The sequence below is a fragment of the Pocillopora damicornis genome, chromosome 14, assembly GCF_964200805.1.
Source record: "Pocillopora damicornis chromosome 14, jaPocDami1.2, whole genome shotgun sequence".
Lineage (NCBI taxonomy): Eukaryota > Metazoa > Cnidaria > Anthozoa > Scleractinia > Pocilloporidae > Pocillopora > Pocillopora damicornis.
In genome coordinates this window covers 2,091,855-2,105,813 of record NC_142683.1, presented here as the reverse complement: position 1 = coordinate 2,105,813, position 13,959 = coordinate 2,091,855, and the positions used below count along the sequence as shown (strand labels likewise).

General features: G+C 38.8%; 1 protein-coding gene across 2 annotated transcripts; it reads right to left on the bottom strand.

The window, feature by feature from the left end:
• Window positions 1-31: 31 nt before the first annotated feature.
• Window positions 32-12,973, bottom strand: LOC113666776 (endoplasmic reticulum disulfide reductase DNAJC10). 2 transcript variants are annotated; one of them, XM_027182565.2, is made up of 22 exons: window positions 12,756-12,973; window positions 12,597-12,657; window positions 11,147-11,254; window positions 10,120-10,170; window positions 9,701-9,786; window positions 9,303-9,428; window positions 9,091-9,181; window positions 8,887-8,955; window positions 8,706-8,749; window positions 7,821-7,940; window positions 7,556-7,645; window positions 6,991-7,107; window positions 6,205-6,316; window positions 5,469-5,605; window positions 5,027-5,146; window positions 4,123-4,224; window positions 3,352-3,507; window positions 2,175-2,308; window positions 1,877-2,075; window positions 1,322-1,453; window positions 886-1,026; window positions 32-293 (listed from the first exon to the last, which is right to left on the bottom strand). In XM_027182565.2, exons 1-22 carry the CDS (start codon window positions 12,918-12,920, stop codon window positions 249-251), a joined length of 2,406 nt encoding a protein of 801 aa, XP_027038366.2. In that variant the 5' UTR covers window positions 12,921-12,973; the 3' UTR covers window positions 32-248. The 2 variants fall into 2 exon arrangements, with proteins under 2 accessions (XP_027038366.2, XP_089049861.1); XM_089193735.1 differs by having other exon boundaries at window positions 32-290; window positions 12,756-12,966.
• Window positions 12,974-13,959: the final 986 nt, after the last annotated feature.

Below are 13,959 nucleotides of genomic sequence, written 5' to 3'. Positions count from 1 at the left end.
AGAGAGATGAGAGAGAGGACAATGCTCAAAATACCAATAAAAATTCCTTTTACTTGTCTATAAAATCTCGACATTGGTGTGCAAGTGGGTAATACAGCCAAACTTTTCACCAAACCGCACCTCGGGTAAGGCGTTCATAATGAACTAATGGACACCAAATGTTAAAAATGACCAATTTCAAAAAGATTGTCCAGAGTGTGGCCGGTGTAAGGCTCTTGTGATTGAAGAGATACGTTTCTTTAAGTCTTCTAAAATTCATCATGTACCGGAGTATTTTTCTTCTTCTTGCTCTTCTGGAACAGAAAAAAAGGAAACAAGACATGTTAACCAAACAAACCAAATTCTACGAACATAAAAGGCACCCAAATCTTTTTATGGAGCAGCGGTGATGGCTCGGTTCAAATCAAGTACGTCATTCCTTCAGCTAGAGGGTTTTTAGTCTAGTCTTTCCTGTTCCTCTTTTTTTTCACACTAAAATTGAACTTTTCGCTATCAGATTGGATCGTAGAGCCGCCAAATTGGATCTGCAAACGGCAAACGCGACCACAAAACAATGCGCAACTCCCTCTAAAGCATATATCAAAGTATTTTCTTTTTTTTTTTTTTTCTTTTCCTGTAGGATTGTCACGCATTGCAAATGGCAAACTTTCGAGCTCCACAACTGTGAAGTAGCACACTTACAGGAGCGACCAACAAAAAATTTCTCCCAACACATCAATACAATTCCAAACAGAAGGGTGGTGTGAAGACAGATATAAGATACGATAAATTTATCATACAAGATACTGTTTGATTTAAAACCAAATTCTCTCAGAGCTGAAATTACAATAATTACAAATACATCTAAAGACAACAAAGTGCAGAAGGATAATTCAAACATCTCACCTTTTTTGTCTTTGTCTTTGTCTTTGTCTTTTTTCTTTTTTCGTCTTCCAAGTCAGCCTTGTATTCCTCCACAGCTTGAAGTACAATGTCCCGTATCTCATTCGGGTTTTGAGAGTCTATATTCATGTGTCCATTTACTGGCTAAAAAAATAATGAAGATACGCCTTTATCCCCTTTTAAAGCTGAGAATGTATAGCCTGCGTGGCTAGCAGTTTGGTGCGCGCTTTGAAGCCTAAGGAGCGAGCCCGTGAAAATAAGCTAAGAACCGCGAAGGCTTCCCTTCCTTAAAACGTACACACGATACCGCTCGCCATGCTGGCTAAGAATGTAGGAATGAAGAAATAAAATGTGTACGAAAAATATATACATCACTGGGCGCTCTGAGCGTACGCTTTTAAAATGACAGTTTTCTTTTAAGTGCGAATTGACTTGCTACCTGATTCATTCCAGATCCTGGTGACCCAAGGTATAACTTGACAGTTGGGTATGCTCGCACATCAGCTTCTGAGCACAGATGGTACTCCTGTTCACAATCCACTTTACCAGTTTTGACGTGTCCCTCTAACAACTACAAGAAATTGAAATATAAACACATCAGTTCAGCCTCTAACGTTTACTCTTGCCTTATTATCCGCGCGAAGTCTAGGAAGGAGAAGGCGAGTTTCTCCCCTTCTCAATGACTAAAAAGCTTACAAAGGTGCTCAGGTTTCACGGTTAAATCCATATTTTTCCAACTGAAATATTCGTAAAGGGCTCGCAAAAATGGCAAATCTAAGTGCCCCTTGAGATAACACCTCCATTGCCTCAAAGATTTTAGAGTGAAGCTGCTGTACAGCGTTAACGAATCATTACCTTACTCTTATGCTGTTTTTGCTGTATTGCACCCCCTCCCCCCTCCCCCCCTCTACAGAGTGATATGGAAGAACAATATACTACTAATATGTTCTTTATATATATATATTGAGACGAAGTTGTTTCCAAACTGGCTCACCTTTGCCACTTTTTCGTAATGGGGAGCAAATTGTATGCAGTGGCCACACCAAGGGGCGTAGAAATCGATGATCCAAGGATCCTCGCTGTCGACAACATTGTCCATGAATGCCTGATAATTCAGCTGCGTTACAAGCGAAGGAAGGTACTTGAATGCCCAGCTGTATAGAGAATCTACATCCCGCCAGCCGCGATGGCCCCTGAGAAAATTCACAAAACGGAATCTTAAACCACTGTGTTGACCCGAATTCGAAACTAAGATGACAACTGTTCCAGAAAAAAATCTACTAAGTACTCACACGTAGGTACGGGATCCTTGGGAATAGTGAGGATAAAGACGAATGGTGGGGTATGAATTCACTCCTTGCTCTTGGCAAAAGGATCGATACTTTTGACAGTCCACTGACCCAACACCAGCTTCTCCTTGCATTTGCTGCAAAAAGAAGAGTATAAAATCAACATCAACTTGTTGCTTCTGAGAGATTTTCATCGGAGCATCCAACAAAATCTACGACTGGCCGCCGAGTCGACAAGCAAGAAATTCCTTAACCCTTTAACCCCTCAGAGTGATTAGTAACTATTTTCTCCTATAAGTATCAGCCCTAAAACAAACATTGAGGTCATGAGAATAAAGGAAATGATCACCAACTAAAGACGCTCTTGATTGTTAAACAAATTCTCTTTGTCAGTGCTGTAGGAATGTATAGAGAACAGTGTGGAGAAAATATATACTGATGTTAGTGTCTAAAGGGTTAATTGTCGAGTAACAAACACATTCCACGTCGCCATGCTTCTTTACAACAATAGAGTTTAAAAAAAAGGCAAGATGTGCCCACGAGGCGCAGCCGAGAGTGCCACCGACGCTCGTGCCACATTTTGACGTCTTCTTTTGATCACTGAACAGACCCACCACAACATGGAGTCTTCGTTTTATATGATAAGAAGCAAACTGTTGTTAATGGTGATGTCACCTGTGCGTCTGTCTTCTAATAGATCATCACTTACAACCAATGAAAATGAGCGTGTGAATCGATTCTTCATATGAAGAAAATTAATTCAATGAACAAGTTGCTTTCCGCCCTTTCATCAAACCAAAGAATTGAGCTAGCTACTATTATTCATATGCAAAAAGTCCGTAACTGATACGTGCTTTAAGTTAAACTAATTACGAAGTATTAGTAGGTGACTACAGTTTCTCGGAGTGTTTTCCAATTTTATCGTAATTAAGAGGTTCTTTAACATCCCGCTGGGTTACCTCATAAAACACTATCATTTCTTTCTCTTTTTTTATCAATATCGTTTTTAATTATTATCATAATCATTAGTACTACTTTTAACATCATCGTCACTATCATTCTCGTTATTAATAAAACTGTTATATTCATTATTATTTCACTTATAAATATAAAATCAATTTCATTATCATTATCAGCATCATTTCATCAAGCATAGGAAAATAAGTTTCATTTTCAACACCTTGGCAAGTTTGTTCCAGTCAGGAGCCAGTTCATTACACGGTCCACACCAGGGTGCATAAAAATCTACCAGCCATGTTTCACCGTTCTTCCTTTCCCCAACCAGTGATTTAAATGTTTCAGGCGTCAGCTGTACAACCGAAGGTTTCATGGTGTTCTGAAATAACGAGACAGAGATTATTATTATGGCTACTCGCCATAACATGGCGAGGAAAAAACATCGAACATTTTTAGCCTATCCTACCGCGGCACTTTTCAATTTTTCTATTGAGAGTCGAGAGGAATCCTAATACTCGCGCCATTCTGCAAACCACTCAGATGCAAAACTTACACCAATGCCTCTTATGCGCAATGACGTCATTTACTGAAAATTCACTGCTTGCTCTGCTTGTACTAAAACACTCATAAATCGTTGTTACTTTTTTTGCTGTTTTCGTGAAGAAGTTTTCTCTTGATAACAGTGTTTTGAGAACATCTTCCGATTAAAATTCAACAGTACGCTTAAGGCCTGTTGTAACTTGTTCACACGCGTTTTCCCGCGCTTCATGAGGTTTGTTTTTACTATGACTGCTCATTGCCTCCTTGTTGTATTTTCCTTTGTTCTGATTGGTTGTTGTGATAATTTTGGTTTTGCTTTTACCAAATTTAATCGAAGTACGCTCTTTTCCCGCGCTTAGCCTAACCTAATTATACTGCCTCTGACTACCCATATTCCACACTTAGCTTAAGTTTGTTGACGCGACAGTATCGTGCGACGTGTGATAAAACTAACCTCGATAAACTCCACCAAATCAGCTGCTGTGTGGTGGCCCGTAAATTGATGAGGAAGGCTGTTATTGTATAATATCGTCGTTGGATAGGAGCGTATGTTATACTGAAATATATCCAAAAGTAATTATGTGATACATGTGCGATATCGTTGCAGTCACATTCTCTCACTGATTGCTAACAACACATACACAAGAATACAAAACTAAGATTACTCACGATTACTTAAAGCGGATTTAAAGGGCGGTAAACCTGGGTTACGTTGGTTTTGCTGGTCTTTGCTCTCTGGTTGGCCCTGGAAACTCGCGCCACTTTCTCAACCCATCAAATTCTAGAACCAATCGCTACTTGATTACTCGCCTTTTTCCCGCGCTTCAGGTAAACTTATTTTTTTTACTTTGAGTCCTCACTAGCTCTTTGTAATATTTTTCTGTGTTCTGATTGGTTACACGAGTGCAGTATGTAAGCCGAGTCACCACGAGAATATTATAAGAAGGCGTTAGAGGAACGGCCTCTTCAGAAGATCCACAAGATTATAGTCACGTGTGCATACGAGACAAAGGCTTTCGACGTGACGCGTGATAAAAGCCAAACTGTGACGCGTGAACTTTGCGGAAAGGCGAGCGTGATTCGTGAATTTATGAACCGCGTGAAGCGTGATTTGCATTCTGAAATATAAGTGACCGCTGAATGTTTTCTTTCAGTTTATGAAAACCTCAAGATTTCCCGAAACATTTTAAACAGGCGGAGAGATTTGAAGTTCTCCTTCTATATACATGACGCGTGAAGTTTTCTTAACTTCGTGCGTGAAATGGGATGAGGGTGTCCCCTTTTGCTACCCAGAGAAAGATAGGAGAGGATGGCGGAGTAAGAGTTTTTTCAGTATCATTGTTAGGTCATGTTCTTACCATATGACATAAGTTGGAATGAATAGTACAGTCCACGGTACCGAAACCAACTTCGTGATCTTCAAATGATCGAGCTGCTTTTCTGTATTCAGGCAACAGACGCATGCAAGGTGGACACCACTGAAAAAGGAAAGTAAAAGAAATGAAAAACACGTCTTTAAACAGCTGTAAAAACACGTGAACGAAACTCCAATGAACTTTCTAAACAGAAACATTTCCCACGTTGGCACCGTCTCCTGCATTGTCACTGTACTGGTTAGCAAGTGACGTTCAAGAACCCACGCACTTGTCGCGAAGAGTAGGGAACGTAACTCCCTGTGATAAGGTGATCTGACCTTGTTCTTGTAAACACAGGCCACCGTTTGAACCAGCTTTAAGATGAACTGGGCCAACCTGTCAAAATATCGCCAATACATACAAACGTACAAAACTGTTCACTCACTGGAGCAAAGAAATCAACGAAAAATGGTTGATTAGGTTTAGTGATTTTAGCCGGGAAGTCTTCAGGTCCTAAGGTCTGCACGCTAGAGGAAGCACTCTCTTTGGCAAAAACAGCAATATCATGTGCAGTGAAGCGACCTGTTGAAAAGACAGAAGAATACATCAAATGAGGAAGACAGAAACTTTATAGCAGTGCGAAAAAGGAAAAATTTGAGTCAACCCCCCCCCCCCCCCCCCCACCCACCACCTCACGGAATCGGCTCCGGATCAACGTGGGTTTGCGCTTCGATGTTTTACAACTGTGTTACAGAGAAGTCGTTGGTGACCTACGCCATTTGCCAAGTTAAAGAAAGACAAACGTCCTGAATGCTGTTGGATCAGCGATTTCAACAGCATCGTGAGTGTAAATAAATAACGAAAAGGGGGTCATAAAGCATAACATGATAACAAGCACAGAAAAAAAAAGCAGGTTTAATTTGTGACTAAACCGATTGGAGACAAAAGTGAGAAGGTAAGTATTCAAGATAACAAGTGTTTTTACTCCTGAGTAAGCGATCAGTTGGCGAGCCACCGTAACTGAGGATGTAAGGCAATGCTACCCCAATAAGAAGTTTGTAGTTAGGTTGTGAGCGAAAACTTCTTTTCGGGGGGAGTGGTGGGGAGTGAGAAAAGAGCTGCGTGACATTCCGACATCCCCAAAAACGGTTGCGAAGGAGAATATGCCGAATATCAATTACCATGATGCCACTCATAGTATCCATGTATTTTGAACAGGGCCACCATGGGGAACTTTCTGATGTGAACTCGCCGACATATCTCTACTTCTTTACTACAATCAACATGACCAACCTGTGGATAAGAACAACGAACAACAACATCAGACGATAACCTCCTACTGGTCGACCATTTTTAAAATAACAAAGTCGCTATCGCATAATTCGTTGACCCTTTAGCCCCTAAGAGCGACAAGCATCTAATTTCTCCTTACAATATCTCCCAAATTCACAGGTTTAGGTCACGAGAATAAAGGAAATGATCACCAACTAGAGAAGCTCTTGATTATGAAACAAATTCTCCTTTTCAGAACAATAGGAAATATCTGGAAGACTGTAAGGAGAATATGCATACTGATGTTAGGGTGTAAAGGGTTAATGGATGGGAGATGCGGCGGCCTGACGGTCAGCGCACTTAATTATGGGTCAAGAGGTCTGGGATCGAGACCTGACCAGGTGATTGCGTTACGTTTATGTAGACCTCTCTCCATCCAAGAGTATAAATAAGAATTGGTGAACTGTCAGAGAAATCTAATCAAATGCTGTGGTGAAGAAGGAAGGAAGGGGGGGGGGGAAATAAAATGCAATGGACCTGCATCCCATCCAGGGGAGAGAAGCAACACCCCAGGTCACTCTGGCCAAATAAGTCACTTGACTGGGTTATGCCAAGTCTTTCCCTAACCTTAACGCATCAGTAAGCTTTTTGAATGGGTGTGGTAAAACGAAAATCGAAGAGAGCTAGGATCTTACGTTAATATCTGAAGTAAATGCTGGCAGCTTTCTTATTTCCATGCTGTTCATTGGCCCTCTGTCAAAATGCAGCACCCAAGGAAGATCAGTAGTACGGGAGAGTTCTTCCCTAAGTTCCTACAAAAATAACAATAACAGGAAATCTCTTAACTACTTGTAGAAATTCTGAGATTTCTTAGAAAGAAGTAATAAAATAATAACTAATAACACTTATTAAACAGGGAATTGTTTTAAGCCAGTGCTAACAGTTGATCTGGAAAAAACTGTTGTCAGTCAAAAACAAACAGTGACAGCAACAGTCATCACCTGACTTGAATGATGACTTCTCCTCAGGCTGTTGAAATGTCAACCTCTTTTTTTTTCTATTCATAATCTCTTTCTTTTTCATTTGTAAGCTCTTTCTCCTACTACAGTCCTTTTAAGGAACACTCTTAGGCAGATAATCAGACAACTTGATAAAAGAGCATTAAGGTTGTAAATTGCCATCAACAGTACAAATTTTTGTCTTGAGTTGTTACATTTCATACATTATTCACTGTTGTTCAATTAGCAAATTATACATCACCTCAAATTTCTTCAAGTCTATATTAACAGGATCAGGAAGCTTCTTTAAAATCATACTGACAATTTCATGGGCATCTAAACTGTCAATAACCTATGACAAGTATAAGAAGCAAACTAAATTTGTAAATTATGATAAATAATCCCTTGAGGGTCACTTTTTTTCCAAGGGTTGTCGGAAACACTTGCCACAGGTGGAAGACGCAACAACATAGAGCTTAGCACACTGAATTTCAGACCATCACCAGGTCACAAAGCAGCTTACGTACCTCTCCTTTGCCTGGTTCAACATCTCCCTTAAAGTACACCAAGTCATCACTGTAGCCAACATCTTTACACAGCTGGGAACTTGCTTCACAATCAATAGTACCAATATTCACCAAATTATCCTGGAAATCACATACAGCATTAGGTGAGGACTGATAATAAAGCTTCCTAACTTATCCTGCCATGATTTTGAAGCAGATACATCAGAGAGTTGTTGTCACTTAGGATAAAAGTTCATGCTGCTGTTCAGATTTCTTAGAAATGTGGATTTGCCAAGACCCGTTCAAAGACCAGACAGTAACACTGCAAACTTTATATATCCCTTATTCTTTTCAGAAACTTCATAAGGCTACAAAATCCCCCACCAACAACTCCTTTCAAGATGCAGGAGATCGGCTCTGCAGTTTAGCCCTTATCAAAAATCACTTTAGTTAACTCCTAACTCTGAGTTGATCAGCAAGTAATTTCTCCCAACAAAATCCATGCACTATCCAGCAAAGAAGTTATGAGAATATTCAAACTTATCAGGTAGAAAATGTTTTCTTGATCTAACATCAAATTCTGGAAGCTAATTTACAATGAAACATGTAGCAGCCAGAGGGGAGAATTAACAATCAGATCTTCTAAGTGAAAGAATTAACTAACCAGTTGATTGCAGGTCCCAAAGATACATGAAGCACATTCAAACTCCTCCAACTTTCTATGGTCAAAGGAGTACTGTTTTTATCTAGGGCTTCAACCCTCAGTTTCTTATACTACAGTCTGGCACTCTACCAATAATTTGCTAACTTTAAGACACCCAGGTGGCAGTCAATTTTGTTGCAACAGAAGCATACATGCTTCTGATTATAATCATTGCAAATAATAATTTTATAATTAGTTCTTACCAGAATAGCAGAGAGTTTAATTCTGGTATCTGAGTCAAGGCAGTCTGTGTGAAAAATAAAAAAGCACACTCTATAACTGAGAAATTTATTTGTAATTAATCCTATTTGGAAAACACACAAACACAATGATTGTAGAAATACTGGAAATTTACTTCAGATCTGCAAGGAAAAGAATCCTCACCTCCTCCAGCAACACAAAAGTCAATCAACCAAGGTTCATTGCCTTTGTTTATCTGCTTCTCAAAGTTACCTGTGATTGTAACACAAATCAGATTTAAATAAATGCTTTAATTTGCCTTAAAAAAAAAACCCTAAATGTCTGGTCATCAAGTGAAAAAATCAACTCTCAGATCTCAGGGTAGCAAAATAATAAAGAGGCACATACCTTCCCATAAATCAAAAAGGTTAACTTCCAGATTGTCCAGTATGAACTTAACAAGGGCTTCTGTATTTCTTGGACCACGATGGAATTCATGCTGTAGAAAAAGATAAAATAGGCCTCAATAACAAAGAAACAATTTCATCAACAGAAGATATGATGGTAAATTTTACAAAACATAATTTTTTTTAAGAACAATGAAAACTGTATGGACTCACTGTAGGATAAAGCACAAGGGAGGGGTAGCTAGGGATCCCTTGTCGTCGACACAAATTCCATTCTTCCTGGCAGTTGACAGCACCAAATCTGATCACTCCTTCAAGTTCCCGAGCAACTTCTCTCCACTGTGAAGAGAAATTTCCAACAATTACATCAAACTGTAGGAATTCCAATCATCCTTACAAGATTCCTATATGCATCAAAACTCTATTGAAGAGTAGCCTCCTTCCCACCAGGTTTTCACACAAACTGGAAAAAAAATATTCAACGGCATGACAACAACCTTCTGTTCAAGCATTTGCCAATTTGTTGTTTTTGAATGCAATAAAACAAAATTACAACCAAAACATCACAATTACTCCAAAAATTAAGTAGCCATGCGATGAAGACAACTTACTGTTGGCGCTAAATCATGGCAATGTGAACAGAAAGGTGAATAAAAGTTGATAAACCATATGTCTTCACTTCCATCAACTGACACCTCTAAATAACACAAATGAAAAAATTTTAATAAGACTAGTACTCCTAGAATAAAGCCCAGTATATCTGCTGTGATTTTATGTTCTGCATCCTGGACTCTGGACTAAAATATTAATGTTATGAGAATTCTGGCTTTGATTGGGGCTACTTTGATGCGTTCCTGACTAAAAGAGAACCCACAAAATTACACTCCTATAATAAAAACCTTTACACAAAAACATAACCTCTTCTTACATGGCTAAACTACAAGTGTCACTTAGCTGTCGGGGAAATCTGTGATTATTGAACAAAATGATGGTAAGGCAATCATGCATGATTTAAGGTCACTAAACTTACCAAAATCTGAATGGCTTAAAGTGATAATCTCTGGGTCATCATCATAAATACCTGGAAGAGATTATTTTAAAAAAACATACAGTGAGTGTGTGTTATGAACACAATGTTACTGGTGATTACCCATTGCTGACTTACAAAATACACTTAAAGGGCTCTGCTCAAAAGAGGTGGCACTTTTCAGTGCCTAGCTGTTGAAAGCAAGTTTAAGGTCTGTAACAGAGGACAAGACATCCTCTGCAAGAAGAGCACAAGGATGATAATTATTGTTACCATTCCGTTGATTTTCCAAATTCCAAATAACTACCAACAAATTAAATGTAAATAAATGTTAATCACCAAATATGGCAAGGTAGTTTTGAAGTAAACCCAAGCAATCTGATTGGTTTGTAAGATTTTGCCAGATACAAACTGTGTATTTTTGTCCAAGAAAGCCAGCAAATTCAAGATAAACCAACCTGGTCTGAGTGCCACGTATTAAACTACTGACTTACCTTGCTTGCTCATGCTATACAGGGAAATATTAGCCCTTGCCCTCTTTTATATGGACCCCACTGTGCTAGGTCTCTACTGCCACAACCTGGCACCAATATTCCCTGGTACAGCCCTTATGTGCCTTATCCTCCTTATTAGGAGGCATGGTGACCTCATGGTTAGTGTGCTCAACTCATGATCGAGTGGTCCAGGTCTGAGCCCTGGCCGGGGTCATTGTATTGTGTTCTTAGGCAAGACACTTTACTCTCACAGTGCTTCTCTTCACCCAAGTATACAAATGGGTACCAGCAAACATGCTAAGGGTAACCCTGCGATGGACTAGCATCTCATCCAGGGGGGAGTAGCAGTACTCCTAGCCACTTCATGCTATGGAAACTGGAGTTAAGCGCCTGCCCCTTGGGCCACCTGGGCCTGTATAGAGGCTTACAGCCCTTATGCTCTGATAGTAAGAGGTATTTTGACTCAATATGATTATTTTTTTTCCAACTTGGCAAAATTGTTTTTTGTAAGGTTAAACAACAACATGCAAACTTACCAAATTCTTCATTAAAATAATTCCAACTCTGGTAATGTCCTCCGCCAAAGTGGTCATCTTTCAACCCCTCTTCCCCATATAAATCATATTTTTTCCGAAGCTCTTCATCTATAGATAGAATGGAGTTCAGAAATGCAAGATAATCATTCACTTTTAAGGAACATTGTTCAATATTATGCTGATTCTAATAAAAAATATAACAAAATTCTCAAACATGATTGGTTATCACTAGCCCAACTTGGGCACTGAGAGGACAGTATATATATCAATGCCTGTGTAATTCAACAGTATGCATCATGTGCATGTGCTGTTATTGTGCATTTCCCTATGTTGACTATTTTTTTTTTATGAAATGTAAGATCAATGGCTGGTTTGTTTCTCAAATTCTGTAATAGTTTTGATTTATTGTTAATGCAACTTTGTGTTGTCCAATTCTGTCTGTAATCATAGTTGTTTTTAACAAATTGGACTCCGCCTTTGTGGTTCTCCAGTTTTGTCACTCACTTATGATAATACAGATTGAATTGGACTCCACTCAGTCCTATTACCATAGCAAATTTACCTGTGTTCAATTTATCTCAAATAGTCTCATTTTAATTTCCTTTGTTTCAGATTATGAATGGCTTTTTTTCCTAATGAACATCACTACCACTGAATTCTATTTTTTTTTATTTGCGAAAATATATTTGGAATTGCAGAGTGCAGCTGCTTCATGAATTTTTCACAGATGTGGACATGTAAGTTTTGAGAGCTGCGTCTAAATTTAAGTGAACAACATAATTTGTGTTCCTAAAATTTGCCATTAAGATTGTCTTCCATTAGCCTGAATAAATTTCCTTGACATACAAATAATAAACAGAACATTGCATGCGGTGTTTCATAAAGCTAATTATCTTCTCATTTTAATAACATCCCTCAAGCTTGCATCACTCTTAAAAGATACAATTCGGCCATCTTGAACGTTATTAGCAATGATCTTCTCATGTTTAGAACCTGTGATTCATTTCTTCGTGAATAATAAAATGTTTTACTAATTTCGACGAAAGCTTTGTCATAGGCGACGGTTTCAAGAATCACACAGTATGATGTTCAGTTTTATCTCAACCAAAGCAAATCACACAACAACACTGTCTAGATGTAAATACTATGTTTTTTTAGCTGCACGAACGAATTAATTTAAATCTACGAGTAAAATAAACTTTATGAAAAATAATTAATACTCAGAGAAATTAAAAGAAATAGGCTCACTCTCATTAATTTTCTGTGTGATAAGCCAAAAATGCAATGGAACTCATGAAAAAAATCACAACTTCCGAAGCGCTGTTCAGATTTAAAAAAGAGCTTCAATAGAGCTTTGGAAAACATTGAAACCAGCTGATAAAATTATAGAACAGGACAACTTCAGTTAACACGTGAAAAAAGTATATACTCTGTTGAAAATGTCGCCTACCTTTTAAAACTTCGTAAGCCTTGTTTATCACAGTAAACTTGTCGTGTGCCTTTGGATCATCCTTTGGAAAGAAAATATTTCGATATTTACGAAGTACAGTTATTAAAATCAACGATTAAGATATGGCGATACAATCCTTAGTGTCACACGTACACTTACCTTATTTTTGTCAGGATGCAGTTTTAGGGCTAACTTTTTGAACGCTTTCCGAATGTCCTTATGACTAGCGTCTCTGTCTATTCCTAATAATTCATAATAATCTTCGGAGACTACTGGACAATAAAGAAAACTGGAAAATAAGATAAATAATACCGGCGAGTTCATTCTTCAATAGTAAAGTTGTTTGAGAGATCTGACATATAACAACTGGTTCCCAGTCTCCATAATCGCGCGGATGACACGTCGGTGCCTAGTTTGTTTACTGCGCATGTATTTATATGCAAGCTTACGTGTCCTTGTGTAATTTGATTTTTTTAATTATTTTTACAGAACTCTTCTTGTTTAAAATTTTGCTCTACTCCAGATTGGAAAAGGAAAAATAGGAATGCGCACTGTGTAAATCGAAATCTACTTTGCCTAAATGTCGCATGTCAGTTGAAACAGAACGTCTCGGTTGCTAGCACACCACAATCAACGACTCTAAAAAATGTTCATCACTAAAATAATTCCGATTTACCAGTAGTCATCTGGCCAACGCACTCAAATGAAATGCAGGCGAGGTACTGCGCGCGAAACTCGATAGTCTTCCTTCCTATTCCGTAGGGTTTGCGTTGCTAGCAATTTTTTGGAAGTTTCTAGTTTCTAGATTTTTTTATGACTCTAAAATGAGGGATGAAGCCAAGAAAGGACTCTCGATAAGGAACGTTCAAAACCCATGGCTCCGTGGCTCTGACGCCCAATTCTCTATTGGGGGATAGGCACAGTCCGCGGATCTGTCATCTACAGACACTATCCTTCGACCTTCCTCTAGGGATTGCACAAGACGTGCACTTTCGTGGCTAACAGTGTAGCAGTCGTGGAAGAAACTCGTATTTCGCATAAAAATCTATTTACACGCGTGATGGCAAATTTTCTGTGACCTTACTTTATCTATTTTTATTCATCCAATCTTTTAAAGCTCCCATAGATTTGGTTCTGACTTTTCTTCCGTCAAAGAAGGGCTTGAAGCGATTCACACGACACTGGCTGCCTGTGAGGGAAAAACGGTTACTGGTTTCCTTGCCCCCCCTCGCTTCCAAAACCCAGCTTGTGCGTGTCACGGTTTTGCTTGCAGTTAAAACGAGGCTCAGTATCATGTCGTTACCCTCAGGCAATGTAAGAAAATTTGATAGTGATCAAGCATGATCACAGAAAACTGCATGCA

Bases quoted from the DNA above. Each gene is read 5' to 3' on its own strand.
- LOC113666776 (XM_027182565.2), bottom strand. From the start codon at position 12,920: ATGAACTCGCCGGTATTATTTATCTTATTTTCCAGTTTTCTTTATTGT. The intron at 8,750-8,886 runs GTGAGGATTCTT...TTTTTCACACAG, and splicing joins CTTTTGTGTTGCTGGAGGAG to ACTGCCTTGACTCAGATACC. The intron at 2,076-2,174 runs GTGAGTACTTAG...GAATTTTCTCAG, and splicing joins CAAGGATCCCGTACCTACGT to GGGCCATCGCGGCTGGCGGG.